At 36.8% G+C, this 25,980-nt stretch overlaps 1 protein-coding gene across 6 annotated transcripts in view; it reads left to right on the top strand.

Moving 5' to 3' along the window:
* Window positions 1-25,980, top strand: part of Nipped-A (Transcription-associated protein Nipped-A) — a 1,216,281-nt gene that overhangs the window by 1,135,519 nt on the left and 54,782 nt on the right. For all 6 annotated transcript variants that reach the window (XM_090382460.1, XM_090382459.1, XM_090382462.1 and 3 more), the window contains 2 exons: window positions 8,999-9,223; window positions 14,652-14,867. In XM_090382460.1, the coding sequence (XP_090238586.1) occupies window positions 8,999-9,223; window positions 14,652-14,867 (441 nt within the window). The remainder of the gene's footprint in view (window positions 1-8,998; window positions 9,224-14,651; window positions 14,868-25,980) is intronic.

The raw sequence follows: 25,980 nt of genomic DNA, 5'->3' as shown, positions 1-25,980 counted from the left end.
AACAACCTTCCTTCATACATATTTCCTGAAAACTACAGAAGTTCAAGTCCAGTGTCAACAAATATCTTCTTTCGTCTTCTCAACCTCCAACCCAAGCACGGTACTAAGTACTATAGGTTCTAATACCTCTCGTGTTTGGGGTTCTCATAAAAAAAAAAAAAAAAAAAAAAAAAAAGTGTAAAAGGCATCGTTTTAATTGTATCTCATATTGTGGGTGCCTCCACAACGAGATAACTGGTATTGCACTACTTCAAACAAATAACACTTCTCTAGTGGAGAAGACTATTGTTATTTATTTTCAGAGGATACCACCACCCAGATGATCGTTTCGAAGTGGTATCCTCTGAAAATAAATAATAGTTTTCTCTACTAGAGAAATTTATGTGAAGTAGTGCAATATCAGCTATCTCATTGTGAAGGCACCCACAATATGAGATACAATTAAAACTATGCCTTTTACACTACTTACATAGTTTGAATTTATGGGTTAACTATGGTGTATCTACACTGATATTATATAGTTAATTACCAAAACCCATAAGGATTATGCCTTGTACATTTCGTTTTCAAATACATTATTACCAACACCCTTTGGCATCTCTCATATTGTGGATATAACTTCACAACTGTGATGGCTTGTTGCATTACCAGGGTACCTGCCCGCCCACTGATGATGAAGCTCAGTAGCTTCGAAACGATCGTCTGGGTGGTGGTATCCTCTGAAAATAAATAACAATAGTCTTCGCTACTAGAGAAGCGTTACTTATTAGAAGTAGTGAAGGCACCCACAATATGAGATACAATTAAAACAATGCCTTTTACACCACTTACATAGTTCAAATTTATGGGTTAACTTTGGTGTATTTACACCGATATTATATACTTCGTGTTAAGTATTTTCAAAAGCTCCGATATTCACACTGGTGACACAACGTGCAAAAGGAAGTGAGGGTTGGTGAAGTGGCTTACTGTGTATTTTAATGGAATAAGGCTTCAGATGGTCAAACATGTTACCATCCCTGCTTCTACAGGAATGGGATACACTTAAATAGAAAGGGTGCAAGAATATTTGCTGATGCTATCGAGGCAGTGTTAGGTGGGTTGGAAAACTGCTAGCTTGGAGGGATACAAGCACTAATAGTTTAACAGTAGCCATAGGCAGAGGTGAAGGTGATTCTTGCACAACTTCTATTAGAATAAGAAGCGACCTGGAGCGAGGGGTGTTGGGGGTTTCAGGGATGGATGGCAGTCATCGTGAAATAGGTGGGTATATGGCTTGTGTTAGGGTAACTAGGAATAGGAATAGGAGCATGTATTCTTGCATGTATACCAATGCTAGAAGTATAGTATTAAAAAATTTTATGAATTTGAAGTGTTGGTCAAGACATCAAAGGCGGATATTGTTGGGATAGCAGAGACGTGGTGTCACACAGATATAAGGAATGCAGAACTGGAATTTGGGGAGTACAATGTGTACAGAAAGGATAGAAAGGGAGGAGGTGTTAAACTGTTAATTAAGAAAAACATAAAATCAAAAGAAGTGCACCCAGTTGATATAGATGAACAGTGCACTGTTGAGTCAGTTTGGTGTGACATAAGCACTACGAAAGCAAAAATAAGAGTGTTATAGGCCTAATGATTCGAATGAGTACAATGAACAATCGTACAGAGAAATAGAGTGGGCTAGTAAATCGGAATGTCTTATAACTGGAGATTTTAACTTCCCAGATATTGACTGGAACTTGTGGGTTCGTCACTCACACACTAGTCAGACTTTTGTGGATTTATTGGATGATTGTTTTCTGCAGCAGCATGTTCGAGAGGCAACCAGAGAGAGTAATACTCTTGATCTGGTTATCAGCAGTGATCATTTGTGTGTTAAGAATTTGCAGATAAAGGAACCACTAGGTGGCAGTGATCACAGTGTACTGATGTGGGATTTACTTAAAGATTTAATTACCATCAGGAGTAAAGGAAAGGGTTTTTGCTTCCGTAAAGGTGAGTACAGTGGTCTCAGAAAGTTTTTAAATTCTGTACAGTGAGATCAACTGATGATGTTACCAACAGTAAATTCTAAGTGGGAAGCATTCAAGGAATTAATCATGGCTGCTACAAAAAGTTTCATACCTATTAAGAAATATTGTATAAGGTTTAGGCCTAAATGGTTATCAAACGAACTAATGAGTTCATTTGATAACCATTTTTTTCTATGATGAACTAATGAGTTCATCAGAGAAGAAAAATGCATGTGATGCATATAAATTATCAAGCGACTCAGAAGCCTATGGCAGATATAAGCTAGTCTGTAATCAGGTCCAAAAGGAGGTTAGGCAGGCGAAGGCAGATTTCGAGAAATCCTTGGCAAAAGATGCTAAGAAAAACAGCAAGGATTTCTTTACTTATATAAACTCTAAAAGGAAGGGGATGAAACTGTTGGTCCACTTGACATCGATGGTTCGACTATTGATGATCCTGCTCAGATAGCAAACAAACTGAATGAGTATTTTGCATCTACATTCACACATGAGGAATTATTAAGGTTTGAAAATGGTAGAAGGTTATCAAATTGTAGCAGGATACTTAATGTTTTTGTAATAACTGAGAGCAAAGTGCAGGAGAAATTGTTGAAGTTAAACATAAGAAAAGCACCTGGGGTGGATGGGATCTATCCAGTTATATTAAAGGAGGCGGCAAAGCAACTAAGCAAACTCTTAGCCATAATTATGAGAGCATCCTTGGACTCAGGGGAGGTTCCCACGGACTGGAGATATGCAAATGTATCCCCAATTCACAAAGGGGGAACAAAGAGTGATACGAGTAATTACAGACCAGTTAGTTTAACTTCTGTTCCAGATAAAATAATGGAGTCACTGGTTAAAGATGCATTGCAGGATCATCTAGATAAGACTGCAGCCATAATTCAGACACAGCATGGGTTTGTCAAGGGAAAGTCTTGTCTGACAAAGCTGATAGGATATTATGATGTGGTTACAAAGGAACTGGATGCAAGAAAATAATTTTGATATCGTATATTTGGATTTCAGGAAAGCTTTTCACACTGTTGCGCATGGAAGACTATTGTACAAATTGGAGCAGAATGGTATTAAGGGTAAGTTGCTACAATGGATAAAAGGATGGTTAAGTGGGAGAAGACAGAGGGTGGTAATCAATGGGTGCTGCTCTTCGTGGACTAATGTTATTAGTGGAGTCCGACAGGGTTCGGTTTTGGGTCCACTGTCGTTTTGTATATTTATCAATGATATTGATGAAGGTATATCAGGCTTAATGTCGAAGTTTGCAGATGATACAAAGGTTGGCAGGGTTGTTAATGACAGCGTGCTACTGCAACAGGATCTAGATAATTTAGGCAGCAGTTGTCAAGTGTCAACTGAAGTTTAACCTTGACAAATGCAAAGTTCTGCATATGGGTAGAAGTAACCCCAGAGAAATGTACCAACTGTGTGGTACTACACTTAAGGTGGTAGAAAATGAAAAAGACCTGGGAGTAATTGTGCAGTCAGATATGAAGTTTTCTGAGCAATGCAGACCAGCTGCCAGGGCAGGTCATGGGGTTTTTTCAATGATATATAGGAATTTTGCTAGCAGGGAAAAGGAGGTTTGTTTGTTTGTTATTTGGTTTTTAGGAGCATTAGCAACTAAGGCCATATTGCTCCGGGGATATGCGGTGGTCATTCCCTGACCTTTCCGCATCTTCCGTATTTGGTGGTGACAGGCTCGAACCCCGGTCTAATCAAGAAGCGTGTACTATGCACTGCTGCTCCTTCCCACCTGGCTACGGAGGTGCCGAAAAACGAGGTGATTGTCCCTCTGTATAAGGCAATGGTCAGGCCATGCAGATCTCTTGGCCTCATTTTAGGAAGGATGTATACTTGCTTGAGCGTGTACAGAGAAGGGCAACAAGATTGGTGAGGGGAATGAAGGGGTCCTCTTACCAAGAGAGGCTTAAGTTCTGCAAATTGCAGTGGCTGGAGACTAGGCACCTGTGAGGTGATCTGATTGATGTGTATAAGGCCTTGAATGGGTTGGGCATGCTAAATTCTGATGGGATTCTTCCACTTGTTCAGATTATGAACCTAAGGGGGCATAAATTCAAATTGATGAAGAATAGATGTAGAATAGATATGCAGAAATTCGACTTTAGCCAGCGGGTGGTTAATTGCTGGAACAAACTTCCAGCTGTCGTTGTGGAAGTTGATAGGTTGAATAAATTTAAGGAGGAACTGGACAAGCATTTGGAGGGAATTGTGTGATTTTTTTTTTTTTTTTTTTTTTGGCTGATGCTGCATAAGCTCATACACTTGCTTTCTTGCATCACATGCCACTACTACTACTACCAGCACAGTTGCAGGGAAATCACTTGGGCAGATCTGGAGCATACAGTGCAGACCATCAGTAATGATTGCTGCATGAAAGGCACTTGCCTTAGAAACATTGTCTATAAACAACTTTTATGTAAAATAAAATTTCAGCTTTAGGCACTTTCTGCTCTGCACTACTGAGACCAATCTATTATGGGCACCTACCATGTATAATGTGCATTTTGTCTTACACATTTCATGCACTGCTTCTGCTTACTACACTATATTTACATTCAAATACTTCAGTTGTCATCTACTCGTGGGTGATGATCCTCCTCAGTGTCCACTCTGCTCAGAACATCTAACAGTTAAACATATTTTGATTAACTGTCCACACTATCAACAACATCAAACTTCAATACTTCAAAATCTGGCTAAACTTTAAGAACCAGTGACAATGCATTATATCATTGGAGAGGGGGAAAATATTAATGAACTTCTCTGCTTTTTGAAACAAATTGGAGTGTATAATCTTTTATGAATAGGTTTTTGAACTGAAATGAAATTGAACTGGCTTCATTCTCAATTATTTTCTGATATTCCTACAAATAGGTGCACTATAACCATAGCAGCTAATGTGCCAATAAACAACCATACCATAGACACTTCAGTTGCCAGAGGCCAGGCAATGAATTAGGAGGATTTTCATGAACAAACTCATAATCATAAAATTCAGTGTCTTAGCAATGATTACAACTGATGAAAAAATGAAAGTTGAATATGTGTTCTCTAAAGTGATGAATCAGATTATATGCTGGTTCAATCTGATGGAAGGAGCTGTGTCTGGTAACAGTCACAGAAGAAGACCAATGTAGAAGTGAACACTTCTATATTGGTCTACTAGTTTTTTATAGATAATACAATGAATGGATTGTGCTGAAATACATATGGCCCCTCGCCATACATACATATTTCAATAGGACAATGCTCCATGTCATAAAGTTCACTTATGACCTGATTTGAAGAAAATTGCATTCTGCCACTGAATGGCCACCTCAGAGCCTCACTCAAGCAGTACTACAAGAATTCCTGCAGGAGGAATGTATAAACAGCAGGAGGAATGTTTTGGAATATTTCCAATGAAACTTAGAAATATTCCACAAGTTTGTGAAAAGTTTCACATAGGCTGTCTGCTCTGTCAAAGGCCAAAAGTCAATTTACACCATGTTAAAATATGTATTTTGTAGCCACTTGTCTTGTAATGTCCTAATACTTTTACGATACTACAATAAGAATGATGTATATAATGCATTGAAGGCCTCCGTAGCCGAGTGGGCAGGAGCGGGAGTGCAGTAGCACACACTCTTTGAGTAGATCGGGGTTCAAGCCCCTGACTGCTGAATACGGTCAATCTGCCAACCTGCACTGGACCAGCGTGGCAGATTATGGTCCATTTCCCTCAACATGAATTGTTGAGGAGGCTTCCATCCTGTAGTGGGTTGATGATGGCTGCACTTTACTTTTTTTATATAATGCATTTCTGTGTAAGACTTCTGAATTGGGCTAAGATAGCTATCTCTTTTCATTGTTGTTGTATTTCATTTAAACAGACTTAATATATCACCCTTATTGTCTTAGAACTATGTATCTACAAGTCCTCCAATCTCCTTTTGTGTAAACACACAAAACCAATCTCATGCCATACATATTTCAGCAGAAAACAGACCTTTTGTAAACACAAAAAATCTGTGTGTAACAAAAAAGTATATACAGTATACAGAACACTACCAAAATCTTCACAGTTGAAATTCTTGCAATCATGATCTCATTATTTCAGCATAACCTTTTCCTTAAATGTCAAGCATTAAAGGCCAAGGTTATGACTTCATTTTTATTCATTTTACTATCTAAACTTGAGCATAGCCTTGGTCTTAGGGGGCAACTGCCCATTTTTATTAAAAACTTTTTAGCCAATCGATCTTTCCAAGTTCGTGTGGGATCCTCACTCTCTCGTTCCTTCACCCAAGAGGAGGGAGTACCACAAGGATCAGTTTTAAGTGTCACGCTTTTCGCCATCAAAGTAAATTCCATCACAGAACAACTTCCTCCAACCGTAAACAGTGCCCTCATGTTGATGACTTTAGCATATTTTGTCAGTCATGCAACATGAGGGTTATTGAAAGACAACTGCAAAAAGCCATTGATCACCTTAATTCCTGGGCACTTGCTAATGGCTTCAGGTTCTCGCCAGAGAAGACCGTTTGCGTGCACTTTTGTCGTAAGCGTAATCTTCATCCTGAATAATGGCTTCAGGTTCTCACCAGAGAAGACCGTTTGCGTGCACTTTTGTCGTAAGCGTAATCTTCATCCTGAATAATGGCTTCAGGTTCTCGCCAGAGAAGACCGTTTGCGTGCACTTTTGTCGTAAGCGTAATCTTCATCCTGAACCTGAATTAATGCTCGGACAAAATGCTATTCCAGTAGCGGCGGACACAAAATTTTTGGGACTCGTATTTGATAAAAAGTTGACCTTTCTGTATCACATCCGTCAACTCCGCACAAAGTGCACAAGAGGGTTGAATATTCTGCACTCTCTTTCCTCTACATCTTGGGGTGCGGATCAGTGCACCCTACTACGCATCTATCGTGCACTTGTACGATCCAAACTAGATTACGGGTCCCTGGTATACAATTCGGCCAGAGACAGTGTACTTTGTTGGCTGGATCCTGTCCATCATCTGGCTCTCCGTACCGCTATTGGAGCATATCGAACATCTCCAGTCCAGAGCTTATACGTCGAAGCAAACGAACTGCCGTTATCGCTTCGACGTAAGCAGTTGTCTGTAAACTACACTCTAAAACTGAAATCCCTGCCAGACCATCCTACGTGGCTATCCGTTTTTGAGCCACGATGGGAAAATTTGTACAACACCCATAAGACTGCCAATCGTCCTTTTGGTATTCGTCTCCAAGAGCTACTCAAAGAACTTAATGTCAAGGTAGACAAAGTTGCTCAAACACCGAAGCAACCCCTTCCACCCTGGCATGCTCATGTTCCGGCATGTGACTTGTCCCTTAGAAATTGGGGAAAGTCAGACACTCCATCGTCTGTCTACCTGCAGCTTTACTCAGCACACCGAGCTGAACAGTCTGACTTCGCGCCATTTACACAGACGGCTCGAAGTCGGAATCATATGTGGGATCTACTGCTGTCTTTTCAGACAGCACTACATCGGAGCAGATTCCCTCTGAATGCAGCATATTTACTGCAGAGCTGCACGCTATAGAGTTAGCCTTGGATCACATTAGTGAATGCCAATATCAACGGTTCATTTTATATTCCGACTCTCTCAGCGTGTTACAGGCTTTAATAACTGTGAGATATAATTCTCATCCAGTTCTGTCTAGCATTCAGCAGAAGATTCACTTTCTCCATGAACGTGAATATGATATCCGTTTCTGCTGGATTCCCAGCCACATTGGGATTAGGGGAAATGATTTGGCTGACACCGCAGCCAAGTCAGCAATCCCCAATAATAATCGCTGCCTGTCAGTCCCCTATACAGACTACAGGCAAATAATACAGCAGAAGATACACTCCCAATGGCAGGATTTGTGGAATAGACAGACTGGGAATAAATTATATCGTATAAAGCCTGTAATTGAACCGTGGCAGTCTAGTCTGCGCAGGAATCGTAAGGAGGAAGTTGTTCTTGCCCGGACCCGCATAGGACATAGTCATTTGACACATTCGTTTTTGCTGAGGGCTGATGACCCTCCTATGTGTGAGTCCTGTGGCTCAATTTTAACTATTAGACACATTTTAATTGATTGTCCAGATTTTAGCAATATCCGTTTTACCGCTTTTAATCATCTGGCTGAGCCGTATACACTCAGTCAGATTTTATCCGACAATGACCATGTGTCTGCCGTTTTTAGCTTTTTAAAATCAATAAACATTTTTGCTCATATATAAAATTTACATTTTTCTTTGATACCTTTTATACATTTGTTATACCTTTTGACATAGTGACCTAACCAATTAGGTCACTGAAAGTTTAAAATTTTTTTATATATGACCTGGTCTTGGCGCATTATAGCCTTAGTAGCTAATGCGCCAATAAAATCCAAACCAACCAACCAACCAACCAACTATCTAAACTAAAATAATTGAATTTGTGTGATAGTAGGACAGCCAAAAGAGAATTTACAGTCAGTGAATTAAACAAAATCATTCAGTGAAGGGGATTAATTATTAATAGAGATCTCTTAATTACACATTTGTCATTTGCATTAAGTTCTGTTTAGAAACATTTTCAGAAAAAGATTGTCTTATACTTAGTTTTTATTGTTGTTAAATGTACTATGTATTGTTTATGATTTTATTGTTTTCATATTTCAATAATAATACACTGAAAACAGTTTTATTAAGCATGGTTGACTAGACTTAAAACTGTTTCCTTGCAAAATGCAAATGCAACAGTCCTTGATAACATTGACAGAAAAGGATGATTTGCCTTTTGTGATTCTTTTCATCAGTATTTGGAAAATAGCATTTTCACTGTATTATTATGGACATGCCTCTGTTTGCACAATATGTGTATACAAGTATTGTGTAGATATTATGTAATTATTTAATTGCAAATTATCCAGTTATATAAAATTATATTTTTAAACAGATTTATCCATATCTAGTAGTAAATGATGCTTGTCTGGGTGATGCCCGAAGGGAAGAAAGAGTTCTACAATTGTTAAGAATGCTGAATTACTATTTAGGAAAACAAAAAGAAACTGCACGAAGGTTCCTCAACTTCACTGTACCTCGAGTTGTGGCTATAAGCCCGCAAATGAGACTTGTAGAGGATAACTGCTCCTCAGTTTCCTTACTAGATGTCTTCAAACAGGTAAATTCTTTTACAAGGACTTGTCAAGAAGTATAGAATTTTTTAAAGTTATTTATTTTTTTGAAAAAATTGTTTGCTTTAGTTTGTTTACATTGTTAGTCATGACCCTGCGTGAAGTAGCACATCCCTTATGTTCACACATATGTAAACACAGTCATGAGTTAGCCACGTTTGCAAGTTACTTCCAAAATTCATTTTGTACAAGGACATCAAAAAAAGATGCAACAATTCCGAATGCCTATGTTTTTTGATATATTGGCATTGGTGAGTTTGGTATTATTAAACTTCGAATAAATATTGCTTCTCTAGTAGAGGAGACTACTGTTATTTATTCTCACTCCACTCAATAAGAATAAATAACAGTAGTCTCCTCTACTAGAGACGCGTTATTTATTCGTGGTAGTGCAATACCTGGTATTTCGTTGTGAAAGTAGCCACAATATGAGATAAAATCAAACGATGCCTTTACACTACTCAGGTAGTTAAATTTATGGGTAAACTATGATGTATTTACACCGATATTATATACAGTCCATTCCAGTTATTTGGGACATATCGGGACTAGTGCATTTTGGCCCGATTAAGCGGCTCCCCCAATTATCCAAAGTTTCACGTAAATAGTTAAAAATACAATGTATCCCCCCCCCTTTACAATTGGTTCACTGTACAATCAAATCACGTTATGACGAACTCAACATAGTAAAGTACCGTTCACTATATGATGTGCAGTAAGCGCCAGTCATTGTGATCACGTTTGTGAATTGAATTTTAATTCTATTAAACAGCAATTCTAATTAGGAGGAATATTATCCACAGGCTATAAAAGCAAAGATAAATTAAGCACAAATTTACCCTTTATTACCTTACCAATTAAAAAAATTAAATGATAAGTGAAAATCGGAAGAATATACGTGATAATCGGAACAATTAATATGTACTGTAATATGTGCATACGAACTAGTTGACATTTCTGTTCACTGACGCTTGTGGGTGGGGGTTAAAATTTAAAACAATAAAAAGATAAGCAATCAATAACAAAGCACTTGGCACACACAAATTGCAAGTAACACGATACACGCAAGTGAGAACGGAGTAACAAGTTACAAAGCTTTAAAAATAGGAATGAAGAGAAGAGCTGAAAATTAATTTTTTTATATGAATGAAGACTTCATGGAAGTGTAAACACATTCCACCATAATAACCCACAGATTCTAGCTGTCGGTATTATCGCAAAATTCAATAAGATCGTGTTTACTGTCTGTTTATGATAGATTTCACTAACAGAAAAGCCCAGTAAACAGGTGACTGCTAAAAACCCACTTCCACTTCACCCCTCTGTTCGTTCAAAATACCTGTCCAGCTGAGCCTTAAACTTATTTAGGCTATCAACCTCCACCACAAGGGATGGAAGTCTGTTCCACCAACCAACCACCCGCTGGCTAAAGGCAAATTTCCGCACGTCTATCCTACATCTGTCTTTCCTCAATTTGAATTTATGCCCTCTCAGGTGATTTTTCTGAGCTAGAGGAAGAATCCCATCAGCATTGAGCATGCTTAAACCATTCAAGGCTTTATACACCTCTATCAGATCACCTGGTGCCTAGTCTCCAGACACTGTAATTTGCAAAACTTAAGCCTTTCTTCATAAGAGCACCCCTTTGTTCCATTCACTAATCTTGTTGCCCTTCTCTGTACTCGTTCCAGCAGCTCTACATCCTTTTTGAAATGAGGCCTCCAGACCTGTAATCAGTACTCTAGGTGTGGCCTGACCATTGCCTTATACAATGGAATAATTACCTCCTTATCCCTGCTGGAAAAATTCCTGTATATCATTGACAATACTCCATGAGCTACTCTTGCAGCCTGTCTGCACTGCTCAGAGAACTTCATATCTGCCTGCACAACCACCCCCAAGTCCCTTTCATTCTCTACCACTGTCAGTGTAGTACCACAGAGTTGATACGTTGCTCTGGGGTTGCTGTTTCCCATGTGTAGTACTTTACATTTGTCAATGTTAAACTTCATTTGCCACCTCTCAGCCCATCTGCTCAACCTTTCCAGATCCTGTTGCAGCAGCATAGTGTCAGTAGTGTCCTTGACAACCCTGCCAACCTTTGTATCGTCTGCAAACTTAGACATTAAGCTTGATATACCATCATCAATATCATTTATAACTACAGAAAACAATAATGGACCCAACACTGAGCCCTGAGGAACTCCACTAATAACATTAGTCCACGATGAGCAGTGTCCATTGATTACCACTCTCTGTCTTCTCCCCCTCAACCACCCCTTTATCCATAGCAGCAATTTGCCTCTAATGTCACACTGCTCCAATTTGTGTAGCAGTCTTCCATGTGCAACAGTATCAAAAGCCTTTCTAAGATCCAAGTATATAATATCAAAGTTATTCCCTGCATCCAGTTCTTTTGTGACTGCATCATAGTATCCAATCAAGTTGGTCAGGCAAGACTTCCCCTTAACAAAACCATGCTGTGTCTGAGCTATAACTGAAGTCTTGTCTAAATGATCCTGCAGTGCTTCTTTAACCAGTGCCTCCATTAATTTTCCTGGAACAGAAGTTAAGCTCGCAGGTCTATAATTACTTGTGTCAGCCTTTGATCCTTCTTTGTGAATTGGCTGCCCCGATTAACCGGTGGCCCAAATAACTGGAATCCATTGTAGTTAATTTCAACCCATTACATATTATGCCTTGTGCATTTAGTCTTCAAAATATTATCATTATTTTCACCATTTGGCATCACTCATATTGTGGAATTAACTTCACAACCGCAATGGCATGTTTACATTATCAGGGTACCTGCCCGCCCACTGAGAATAAATAACAGTAGTCTTCTCTACTAGAGAAGCATTATTTATTCAAAGTAGTGCAATACCTGGTATCTTGTTATGAAAGTAGCCACAATATGAGATAAAATCAAACGATGTCTTTACACTCAGATAGTTAAATTTATGGGTAAACTATGGTGTATTTACACTGATATTATATAATTAATTTCAACCCATAACACATTATGCCTTGTGCATTTAGTCTTCAAAATAAAATGATACTATACTTATTTGTATGCAAGAAGAAGGGGGGGGGGGGGAAATGCCCTTTTGTTTTCTCTTTTTTTTTTTTTTTTCCATAATTATGGTAGCTGCATAACATGGCTTTCAGTAATCATATTAGACTAGTTATTTGAAATATACTTATTCGTATTTTGAATGAATACTGTCCTACTTTGTTGTTGTTATTTGGTTTTTAGGAGCATTAGCAACTAAGGCCATATTGCTCAGGGATATGCGGTGGTCATTCCCTGACCTTTCCGCATCCTCCGTATTTGGTGGTGATGGGCTCGAACCCCGGTCTAATCAAGAAGCGTATGCTACGCACTGCTACTCCTTCCCACCTGGCTACGGAAGCGCCCATCCTCCTTTGTGCTGTATTCTTTTATTATATAATAAGCATTACTGATTGTACACTAATGTTTAATATACAATAAAAATAGTGGCATATTATGGCCATAGTTGCCGATGCACCTAACAAATCCCCAAACAAACAATAAAAACACTAAATATGCAGTAAAATACTGAATATGAAATAAAAATACCCAGAAGCACACAGATTTTTGTTAAGACCAGTGTTAATCACCAAATTTCTTAAGTTTGAATTAATATTGGAAAGTATTTTGTTTTGAGTATTTTAGCACACCGATTTTACCTCCTCCTCAAATTTTTAATATTAATAGAATATAACTTTATAACTTAAAGGCTTATTATCAATATGCAAAAGGCCGTTTAACTATAGTGGTTTAATACTGAAAACTATAAAATGTACCAAACAATACTACACTGTAAAATAATATATGCAAAAAACTGATTTACAAAATAAAATATAAATAAAATATTTAAAATACAATAAAATTAAAAGCGATAAAACATTGACTGAAGCTTTCGGGGCTTCTGCCTCCTTTCTCAACAACAATGATGTTTAAGCAACACATCCTTAAGTAACAGGCTCACAGCACACGTGGCTGACCAGGCGCATGCTCAATATTTCTTCCATGTGAACCAGAACTGGAAGCGGCTCGGGAGCGTGGAAATATAAAACGCTCGTCTTTTGCCAGGACCACGGCTTCCAGCAGGCGTTGAAATCGAACACCCCTGTCCCTATTCATACTATTGTTCTCAGACGAGCCTATCCACAAACTCTCCAGCCACTTACGGTCCCAGAACCTATGCGCCCGGTCAAGGATGACAGCATTCACAGGGGAGACCTGATGATGTTTCTCCCAGTAATGCTCAGTGGCGGACTTATTGAACTCTGTGGTCTGTATAGCTCGCATGTGCTCCTCCAGACGGTCTTTTAGTTGCCGTCCTGTCTCCCCCACATAACATTCCCCACAATCCGGGCATTTGATCTCATATACGACCCCACTACTGGAATCCCCAGGAATGGGGTCTTTGACCTGTGACAACACTGTGTGCAACCTCCGGCCTGGAAGTTGCACACAGCGTGCCTGAAAGTCACGTAGCATTCTTGAAATTCGATCTGACAAGCCCGGATAGTAGGGAATATAAACTGTGGCGACTGGAACGGACGGTGTTCCATGATTAGGCTCCACGCCTCTATTATATTTATCAATGACCCTCTGGGGGTAACCGCATTTCATAAGATCCGCCCTAACTTGCTCAATTTCTCTCTCTCTCTCTCCTTCAACACCTTCTGAAGGTTTTGAACACTTGGGTACAGAAATTGCATGATGAGTTGGTGTATTTGTTTTAAATTCTGGATATGTATCAGAAGAAGGTGTTGAACACTTGGATACAGAAATTGCATGATGAGTTGGTGTATTTGTTTTAAATTCTGCATATGTAGTTGGTGTATTTGTTTTAAATTCTGTATATGTAGTTGGTGTATTTGTTTTAAATTCTGTATATGTAGTTGGTGTATTTGTTTGAAATTCTGGATATGTATTACTCTCCCAACCTTAGAGGCCTTTTTGAAGATAATGCAAAAGGCAGTTATCTGCTATGCTGTAATATGAAATATACTAGTACATCATTGTGCTGCCCTTGGCTTAGTTGACAATGATTTGACTTGCTGAATGGAAGGATTTGAAATGAATGCCATTACTGAAATAAAGAAGTGAACTTTCCAAGGTGTTTTTCCAAGTTTTTCTGTTTCTACACAGAAACAGAAAAACTAGCCTTTAGAATGCACAGAGTTTACACTGAGACTTAATTGCCTGAATGGCTGTTGCGCTAATTTATAACTGTAAATCCAGTCCTAAAAGTTTTTGAATGATTTTAATATTAATATTGCTAATTTTATTAAGTTTGAATATTTGAGTATACATTACATAATGTTAAAATTTTCTCTTTATATGTTCTGATGCTGTTTATCTAATTCTCTTCTTTAAAGCGCTGTAGTAGACGAACTATGGAATATGATTCTCCCATTGTACGATATTATGAAAGGTTAGCAACTGTTCAAGCACGTGGTTCTCAGGCAAGTCATCAAGTTCTTAGAGACATTCTAAAAGAAGTTCAGACCACCTTGGTACCTCGAGGAATGATAAAAGAATGGGCTGTTCAAACATTCCCATCACCAACAGATTTCTGGACTTTTCGTAAACAGGTAAATGTTCTATTCAGTTCACCTGTTTCTTCAACAAATGCACATATTTTTGATATAAATTATGTTTGTTTTCATTTTTGAATGTTCTTCATTCATTACTAACTGCAATAGCATTTGATAGTGTGAAATGAATTACATATACAGCAATTCCTTGCACAGTGCAGTTGAAAAAAACTACGCACTGACTGAATCAGCAGTAAACAGGGAATAGTTTCAATGGGAAAAATAATGATACGTGGGTATTATAAGGATTTTTTATAGGAGAAATAATTATGCATGATTAGTTAGAAAAATAATAAATACAAATAGTAATGTAATGTAATTTATCAACTAAAAATTAGTTGATAAATTTATTTTGAAAAAGGAAAACAATTTTATTTTGAAAAAATGAAAGCTAGAATATTTTACTGATTAAAGAAATATCTATCTAATCTAAGTTGCACCATTTTGCTTTTCTTTGTGGAGTTCTCAGTAACTCTGAATGGCATTTTCTAACTCTCATCAGGCATTAATAATTAAGTCTGAAATAGTTTCCACTGCCCTAAACATTTTTTCAAGTTCTTGTAAGGGAAATTATTTTTCTTGCACTTTACTAGCTCCTTCATTACACTCTGGACTTTCTTCTGCTTCCCCATATACCCATTCTTCATCTAATTTAAGGAGAGTATCATTATCGAGATCTTGAGAATATGTGCCAGTGCACTCTCGAACATTAGCCATTTCCAAAGACTCTAATCCAAGATTGTGTCCAATTTTGACATCTTCGGAAATATCCTGAATTTCGGACTCAAAGCTGCAGGAACCGCTTTATGCAATGAGGCAAAACTTACTTCCACACTGCTCTCATTTTACTCTTGCTAACTTTGAGCCATGCTTCGTTTATGTTTTTGATAGCATTTCTGATGATGTAATTTTTCCAGAATTCAGCCAAAGATGGTGCAGCTTTCTCAAGCAATAGAGCTACAACTGGAGGGTTGTAGCCTTTATTGCTTGAGAAAAAGTTTGTCTTTAATAATATGCTTTAAATGTCCAATGACACCTTGATCCATTGGTTGCAGTAGAGATGTTGTGTTGGCTGGAAGAAAATGAATTTTTACATTTTCATTAAAGTCACAAAGTCCGGTTGGATGCCCTGGTGCATTATCCAATAACAACAAAGCTTTAAAATCAGTGTTGTTTTCTTTGCAGTAACGTTTGGCTGCAGGACAAAAGTAAGTTTTAAACCAGTCTTCAAAGTTTCTGTTACCCAAGCTTTTTTATTTGAATGGCCAACAACTGGGAGAACCTTCTTTGTATAACCGCTGAGTGCTCAGGGGTTTTCCGCACGATACACAAGCATGGGTTTTAATTTAAAATCTCCAGATGCATTTCTGATCTGCAAAAGTGTCACACAATCTTTTGATGCCTTGTAACCTGGTTGAGTTTTTTCATTTTCTGATAGAAAAGTTCTAGAAGGCATTTTTTTTTTTTCAAAACAAACCTGTTTCATGAACATTAAAAATTTGTTTATCTTTGTACCCAACTTTTTCAATAATTTCTATAAATTCTTTAGGAAATTTTTCAACAGCATCTTTGTCTGCACTTGCACTTTCGCCTACAATACGGACATTATGCTTTTTTTAAAACAAAAGAACCAACCACGACTTGCCGAAAACATTTCATTAGTTGCCCCTTCATAATTTTCTTCCGTTACAGTTTCTTTAAGTGCATTGAAAAGACTCATAGCTTTCGTTTGAATTTCCATTTGAGCTAATGGGATTCGCTTGTGATTGCAATCTTCTGTCCATATCGAGAGCAGACATTCCATATTTACCATTAGAGAGCTCCTTTTCTTTACAATTATTTGTGAGGCAAAAAAGTTGGTAGTCATTCCGTACCCTTTGTACTGATTCTTTTCTTTTACAATTCTTATAGATGATTCATTTATTCCTTTGTCTCGTGTGAGTTTGGCAAATGAAGCACCTTCTTCATAGCATTTGATGATTTCAAGTTTCTCTTCTAATTTCAACCATTTACATTGCTTTGGCTTGGTATCATCCCACTTTCTTTTTTTCACTCATAATAAAGGGATCACTGAGAAAAAAAAAAATCACAAAAAGAATACACTCATGCTTAAGAAGCTGAAGCTGAACTTAGACTACCTTTGGAAGTAAGTGATGCCAATACTTATATATAGTACCACATATGCACATGTGCATTGTGTAAGCTTGCAAAAAGATCTAGAATAAATGAGTGATGCCAATTTGTGTAAATCATTCTAGAAAATTTTAGAAAAATGTTAGCCATATATGACCACGTTATCAATCGCAGTCGCAGATTATAAACCGAATCATCAGTCACAGATTATAAACCGCACTATAGTGAATCCTGTACTGATTGAAGCCACACTTTGCGAGGTATTGCTGTATACAAAAAACTATTGTAAAATAAAATTACAGAGAAAAAAAAAAATCTCAAAAGCAAGAGTAATTGAGTCTGTGTGGTGCAGAAATATAAACATACAGAATGTTCTGCAATTATACAGCACAATGAAGACTATTCCTAGTCAAAAGCATAATCTCATGTAAATGTGAGTTCCTTAGATATTTCAATACTAAGGTACTGCCACTTCTAGTTGATAATGTAGGTGGCTATTAGCCAAAATTGATACATTAAGAACTTTATCAATAAAAAAAATAATTATTATCAAATAATTAGGAACAATTTATGTTTATCTTTTTAAATGCAAATGTTCAAAGTGTCTCCACCTGTTTGAACATATGCTTAAGACATAGTAGTAACAATTAGTATCACTGAAAGTCACACTCATTCAGTGATACCAGGAATAGCTACACTGAATGAAAAACTCTAACTTTTCTCTACAAGTTTGCTTATTGATCTCCTTATTATTTATTTTCTAAACTACATATTTTTGATATTTAGTGTCCAAAAACCTGTATTCTAGCATCCCATCATGCATGGATCAAGTACATTGCCTGGTTACTAATAAAATATCTTCTGAGAGTCCAGATGATGTTTTCATGAGAAACTCCAAGTTCGAGCCTCCCATAAGCCACATGAGATGCAAATGCAGCCTCGTGGCTTTGTTATTCTACACACTATGTGTTGATAGAAATGCTGTTTGTTTCAGAGAGCTTGTATGGAATGTTAATCCTTCCATGCTCCTGTGTGCTAGTAATTAATTGATATGAAAAGTTGATTCACAAATAAAATTTAATCTTTAGCTTCTTGGGGGGGGGTGAGAGAATCTGAATCATACAGGGTCATACTTGGAATCTTTCCTTTGTTCACTAACCTAACTAAGAACACCGAGAAATAAAGTTTTAGGCTGTATTTAAAACTTAAATTTATCCAATAAGGAATACATGAAAATTTAAAATAAAAATAATGCTTATAATTAAAAACTGTATTTATGATTAAAAGATTGTTTGTATAAATGAAACATAAAACCAGATTATATACAGAAGGCCTCCCTAGTCAAGTGCATGGGAACAAAAGTGCGTGCACTTTGAGCAACCATGGTTCAAGCCTACATTACTACTAAATATGGTATAATGTTCTTATACACCTCAGACGTTGCATGATCATCCTGGAGTATAAACGGATAATTTATTTATATAATTACTTTATTTATTTATGATTTTAAAAAAAACTGTTTGAATTCCAAAGCGACGATTAAGGGGCTATCTGGAAAACCACATGGATGCTGCCTACAATGTGAAGTTTGTTCAGCTGTGGTCGTGCATTTTTTTCAAGAAACTTGTCAGATTAATCCTCAACATTATTATTATTAGTAGTAGTAGTAGCCATATGGTGCAAGGAAGCCTGCGGATTATGCTGCACCAGTCAAAAAAATAAAATAAAAAATTCTGAATTACACCAAGAGAGAGAAGTAGAAGGGAATCACCAAGAAAGAAGAATGATGATATCCAGCTCAGGACCCTGGGTGTACCAAGCCCCATACTCACCATATGTGAGCCCCTGGGGATTTCTGCATAAATTGCTTGAGGCCATTTTTATTCTCAGTAGAAGCTTACCATTAATTGAAGTGAGAGTTTTAGAATTTAACCCCCTTTTTGAATTCTTGATACTGCAGAATTACTCACAAAGATAGAGAAGGAGATAGGAGAATATGAGAGATTTAAAATATAATTTCCTGATGTTGCATTGCACGTGGGAGGTTATATGATCCCATCTACAATTCACCCTGTATAAGTGCTTGCCACTAGAATAATTTAAGCTGGTTTTATGTTTAATGAATAAATTAAATTTCTCTTTCATCTTTAAAAGTGTATTTGTAGGGTCTGTGGTTGAATCAATTGCTGTGGATGAATTGGAAGTTGATGGTGTTGTTCTGAGCGAGTAGCTAACAACATGATCTTCCATTAATTCTTTATCATTATCAGATATGTGCTTGAGTAGTTCTACAATTTTATTCAACAGTATACTTTTGTATTGAAAATTCCATACTTATCCCCCTGGTTTAATATTTCTGGGTTATGTAAAAAGCGTAAAATATCGGAGTAAATGGTCTTTCTTTCACTCACAAGATAATTTCTTGCTTCGGTTCATTACTTAAAAAGAAATTTTGCTTGGATAGTTCATCTAACATGAATTCTATTGTTATATCTGCAACGTACAAAGTAATGTTTTCAGAACACAATGATTCTACTGCTGCTTTTATAGGCTGTAATGTCAATATTGTGTTTGAGAGCAGCACAAGTTCATTTTCAGTAAAGGTCACATCTGAATTAATATCAATGAGACTCTTTCTAACAGAATTTTTTACTTCTGAAAAATGCTCCAACATAGCCAACAGACTGCACCAACATGTTTTAGAGTCCAATATCAGAGACAATTCCTTACCCCATTCCTCTGTAGTATGCTTCTGAAGAATATCAGTTTTTTAGGGGTGACTTGCAAAACATTTGACAACATTTCCTATTTTCATTATTAAAAAATTCAAATGTTCTTGTCACTTCTAAACCATCGAACTCATTCACAAAGACTTCTGAATCTACATCCTCATTATCAGGCTCAGAATCTATTTGTTCCTCCCTTTCTTGAGAATCGCTTTTGTTGTAAAGTATTTTCACTACTACCAACTGAATTCTGTGAGCCATACACAATTGGTTGTTTGCATTAATAATTTTTGAAACTTTCTTCATTAATGCAGCCCCATCAGTTATTACAGAAACAATATTGTTGAAATTAACATTAAATTCATTTAATTTTTTTTCTAACAATTCAACACAGTTTTCAGCACACAGAGATCCATATATGCGAATCAAACCAAGATTCCAAAATTTATCATGCAGAATAATGGTTTTTTAGTGATGTCCATTCGTCACATGTTACACTGAATGATTCTCCGCGAAGTTTGTGCTCTGGTATTTCTTTTACTACCTCTTCGTGAATTTCTTGTGCATATTCTTTTACAACATTTTTAATTGAGTTTGGTAACTTTGGAATATTTATGTAACCACTTACAGACAAGAATCTTTTCAAATCTTCGGATGTACGCAATTTTGAGAATGGAAATCCATCTAGTGCAGTCATGTGAGATATTATAACCGGAAGATAGTCATCATGCATTTTCTTGAAAAAAGTAGTAATTTTTTGATGAGATTCAATAGATGTAGTTGTACTAGTGTTACCTTCAATTGTTTCTTCTGCTATTCGTTTCAATAAATTGATATTATGATGTCGCTGGAGGTGGTTATGCAATCCACTAGTATTCCCACCTACTGTTCTGATAGTTTTTGAGCACTGCATACAGACACCTTCATCTCTTCCTTGTGTGCGATTAAAGTAATGCCATGGTGAATTTTTATTCATCACTAAAAATAAAAATGTTCTTTATTATTATTATTAGCCATACGATGCAAGGAAGCCTGAGGATTATGTTGCACCGGCCAAAAGAAATTCCCGAGTTACCCTGAGAGAAAGGAATCACCAAGAAAGAGAAGGATGATGATATCCAGCTCAGGACCCTGGGTTTGCCAAGCCCATACTCACCTGATGTTATCCCCTGGGGTTGTTTTACTTATCAGTTAAGCAAATTATTTTTATGGATAAAACAGAAACTTGTCCTAATGCAACTCTACCTAGCGGTTCCTAATGCAACTCTACCTAGAGTTGCATTAGGAACCGCTTCATTCGCGTGTGGTGCACTTCTGCCATTGTCTCTTCTGGGAATAACTTTGATAAGCTTATTGTTACTTGTGTTGGATAGTACACAATCTAATCCCTCAGAAATAACAGAGTATAGGAAACGTATTTGTGGCATAGGAAGTCTTTCAATTATTCATTTGGATGTAATGCTGAAAATTTTGTACTGAAATACTGGTAAAAAGTAAAGAATTACCAGTAATTTTATCGAGGCATGTTTTCCACCATTCACCAGTAATGCAATCCCTACTCTGTACTGAACTACAATCCTAATTCAGATTCTCTATTTGACATTCATAACTTGACAGGGTAAGAGAGCAGTGCTGCCTTCTCAAATAAGACTTGTCTTGAGTGTTCGATCCTTGTATCCTTGGTATTTTCATCCTCTGTGAACATTATACTGTTATGAAACAACAAAGACCTATGCAGCTTAACATCTGTTACTGCCATTAATATTAAAGAAGTTAATTTTAATCCTGCTATTAATATTAATTGTGTTAATTTAGCCATTAATTATTTGTTTGTTATTTGGTTTTTAGGAGCATTAGCAACTGCTCTGGGATATGCGGTGGTCATTCCCTGACCTTTCCGCATCCTCCGTATTTGGTGGTCACGGGCTTGAACCATTAATTATTTAAACAAAAATTAAGAAGCAAGCTAGAAATGTGTTTGTAAAACATTTATTGTATATTGTACAGAAAGAATACTTGATGAGAATCAACCGAAAAAGCAAGCTGGGTTTAGGACAGGATTCTAAACTATGGATCACCTTCGTGTAATATCACAGCTAATGGAGAAAGCAAATGAATATATAACTCCATTATGCCTGGCATTTGTGGATTATGAAAAGGCATTTGACTCCCTAAAACATAAGGCAATGTTTCGGACACTGGAAAGAAAAGGCATAGATACCCCATACATTATGATTTTGAAGAAAATATATGAGAATGCTACCTCCTTCATTAGACTAAACAAAGACAGTAGCCAATTTAAAATTGAGAAAGGAGTTCGACAAGGAGACACAATATCTCTGAAGTTGTTTACCACTGCCCTTGAAGAAGCTTTCAGAAGGTTGGACTGATTGCAGAAAGGAATCAATGTGGATGGAGAGTACCTAAACCATTTATGATTTCCAGATGACATTGTAATCATAAGCCACGATCCCAAAGAATTAAAGAAAATCTTAATCACTTATGCAGATTTAGTAAGGATTTCGGACTAAATATGAATATGGCTAAAACAAAAGTAATACCACAGAAAGGGATATAATCATTGAAGGAGCAGTAATTGAAAAGGTGGATTTATATACAGTAAACCCTCTATTTAATGGACTAATAGGGGAGAAGGGGTGTCCGTTAATGCCGAAAATCCATTAAATCAAATGTAATCTGGGGGTGGCATTTTTTATTGTTCTTAATGCAAAAAAAAAAAAAGCTTTAATACAATATAAAATTATGTTGCAATTTTGCCTTTGATTTACGGAAATCAGAAGCAGTTTGTTTTTTTTACGTCGTAAATTTCACAAACATGTGCTACTGAGGCACCTTGTTCTAATTTCTCAATTAACTCTAATTTCTGTGCCACATTTAAGTTCGCACGCTTTCTTTTAACTCCTCTATCACTTAATGTTATTTTATATTGTAAGAATTGCAAAATTATTTAATAAATAAAGTCACAATTCAGAAATCACAGAAACACTCTGTGTATGTGTAACCCCAGGGGGATTCACATCTGTTGAGTATGGGCTTGGCACACCCAGGGTCCTGAGCTGTATATCATCATTCTTCTCTTTCTTGGTGATGCCCTTCTACTTTTCTCTCTCTCTCTCTCTCTCTCTCTCTCTCTCTCTCTCTCTCTCTCTCTCTCTCTCTCTCTCTCTCTCTCTCTCTCTCGGGTTAACTCATAAATTTTTTTTGGCTGGTGCAGCATAAGCCTCAGGCTTCCTTGCACCATATGGCTAATATTAATAAAATTAATAATAAATAATAATACAACCTGACCGCACAATAGCTTTAGGCAGACTGAGACTGAAACAAAGCAAATCAGTAGACCTGCAGTTTAGTGTCCCAAGTCACATTCAGCTCACAAGTTACCGCCTGCTCTTATCTGAGAAAACAGCTATTTGAACACGTTTTCAGAAAGAATAAAAAACAGTTTCCTGAATTTTATTATAAAAATTAGTTTTTTGGTACTAATTTAAAAAAATAAATGTTTATAATTTAATCACATAAAGGTTATAAAATCACCTTTATGTGATTATGACGTCCTTATCTCTACTAGCAAATGTTCGAAAAATCATCGAAATGACACCATGCAACATTGCAACCTGTCCACAATTCTCGGACAACTTCATGTCTGACCGTTTCGTAACTTCCAAGTTCCGTTCCTCCACTACTGGCTTTGGTTCAACTTCACCAAGTGTGTTAGCTATTTTGGGGTTGCTGCTCCCCAGGTGTAAGACCTTGCATTTTGCTGAATTAAAGCATAGCTGCCACTTCTCTGAAAATCCCATAAGTCTATCTAGGTCACTCTGAAGAAGCTCTGCTTGGTGGCGATCATTAACTACCCTACTGATCTTTACATCATCTGCAAGTTTGACCTTACGCCCTCCATCCCTTCATAGATGTCATTTAAGAAAATCAAAAACAACAGTGGTCCCAATCCTGATCCTTGGGGAACCCCACTACTTACATTAACCCAATCTGAGGAATAACCATTTATCACAACCCTCTGCCTGGTGCCCTCAAGCCATCATGCTATCCATCTAAGGATTTTCCCTATGATTCCAGCCTGCTCCAACTTACAGAGTAACTACTCATGTGGGACTGAGTAAAATGCTTTGCTGAAATCCAAATAAACAATGTTGAAATTATTCCCTAAATCCAACTCATGATTGACCAGTCAAAATGGCTAACTAGATTTGTTAAACATGATTTTCCCTTTACAAAACCATGCTGTTTATCCTACAGAATTCCATTTCCATCTAAATGATCCTGAATTCCACCCTTGATCATTGCCTCCATGGTTTCCCTACTACTGAAGTTAGACTGGCCGGTCGATAATTTCCTGTTACACTCCTAGAACCGCCTTTATATTCCAATTTACACTAATCCAACGGACTCTCTCCTGAGTTCCAGTGATTCTCTCATAACTAGCCTTAATGGTTCAACCATAGGAGCCTTACTTGCCTGTAGGTGCAAAAGTTTTCTCATTAAATAATCATTTGAAATTTCACCATCATTACATTTTTTTCAACTTCACTTCCATAACATCTCATTGACACAATGGTTTTTTTTTTTTATGTAAATATCGATGCAAAGTAACTGTTCAGTTCATCTGCAACTTCAGCTGGGGTATCTAATACTATCCTACATCCATTACATAAGGGTCCAATCTGATTTGCCCTTCTGTTCTTTGCATTTATATATGTGAAGAATTCCTTAACTGCACTCTTTGCTCTCTTCTTTATCCCCACTCTTTGCTCTGTCCCAGACTCAGTAAAGATACTATAGTGAAAATTATACTTAGCTTAATAAAACATCTTTCTCCTTCAAAAAATGAACATTATTCAACCATGGAACAGAACAACATCAGTGTTCCTCAAATTCTTTCCAAAATAAGAAATTGCTTGACTCTAATGAGATTTTTAAAGATGAACACGAGTCAGAAATTAATGAAATACTTTTAACTATTTTTGCTAAAAACGTTCAAAGCCTAGAAAATATAGACTGAGATCATCTACGATTATCTCAGTAATGCGATATTACCAGAATAGAATCCGAAAAGGGCGTTTTCTGCCGCTAATCAAATATGTACCAAAATTAGATCCATTTTAAACGATCATGCTATTGATTGCTTATGTTTCTTAAGAGCTCACTTTATTCAGATGCAGGTAGTATGGATTCTTAAACATAACTAAACTTTGCAGTAAACAATATGTATTTTTTTTTTATTTTTCAGAATAACTGTAATTTAATGATTTTTTTCAAAATATTTATTATTGCAATAAAAGTTTATCTAAAACATAAATTCAAGTAATTTTATAGTACTTGTTTTTTTCCTTACTTTATTGCACCTAAATTTATTGAGAAAAATGTTTGTTTTTGGAATACTGGTATCCCGGTTTCATAAATTAAAAATACCGAAATACCGGTATTAAGATTTTTACCGGTATTGTAAGCCCTAGTTGTCACTATTGCAACACCAGGGTACCTGCCCACCCACCGAAGAGAAGCCAACAAGCTTTGAAACGGTGCTGTCTGGGTGGTGGTATCCGCTGAGAATAAATAACAGTAATCTTCTCCACTGGTGAAGTGTTACTTATTCGAAGTAGTACAATACCATGGCAACTCGTTGTGAAGGCATTCACAATATGAGATATAACCAAAACAATGCCGATTTAATTAATTAACTACTTTGGTAGAGGGCTATGTTAAAATGATGCTTTTGCACTAACCTAAATGTTAATGGAAATAAGTAATTGTTATTAATTTTTAATTAATAATAACACAAGTTTTGTATAACCTAAAAAAAATAATATGGTCAAAATTAATATGTACATTACTGTATTATTATTTGTCTGGTCCGTTAAATCCAAAATCTGATATATCAGGGTCCGTTCAATCGAGGGTTTATTCTACTTATCTGGGACAAGTCATTAGCTGTAATAATGATAAATGGCTGGAAGTCAAAAGAAGAATAAATTTCAGATGGATCGCATTCAGGAAATATAGTCACATACTGGGGAGCAATATCCCAATTTGTCTGAAGTGTAAAATAATGAACCAATGTACATTCCACACCATGACGTATGGAAGTGAAACTTGGGCACACCAAAAGAATAGAAGAGAAACTGAAAACCACACAGCGAAGAATGGAACAAATTATATTAGGAATCAGACTTTTAGATAAGAAGAGAAAGACGTGGATTAGGAAGCAAACA

Source organism: Mastigoproctus giganteus, chromosome 10, assembly GCF_048544385.1.
Source record: "Mastigoproctus giganteus isolate SK-2022 chromosome 10, ASM4854438v1, whole genome shotgun sequence".
NCBI lineage: Eukaryota > Metazoa > Arthropoda > Arachnida > Uropygi > Thelyphonidae > Mastigoproctus > Mastigoproctus giganteus.
Note: the sequence above shows the minus strand (reverse complement) of the source record. Positions and strands in the feature narration are given on the sequence as shown.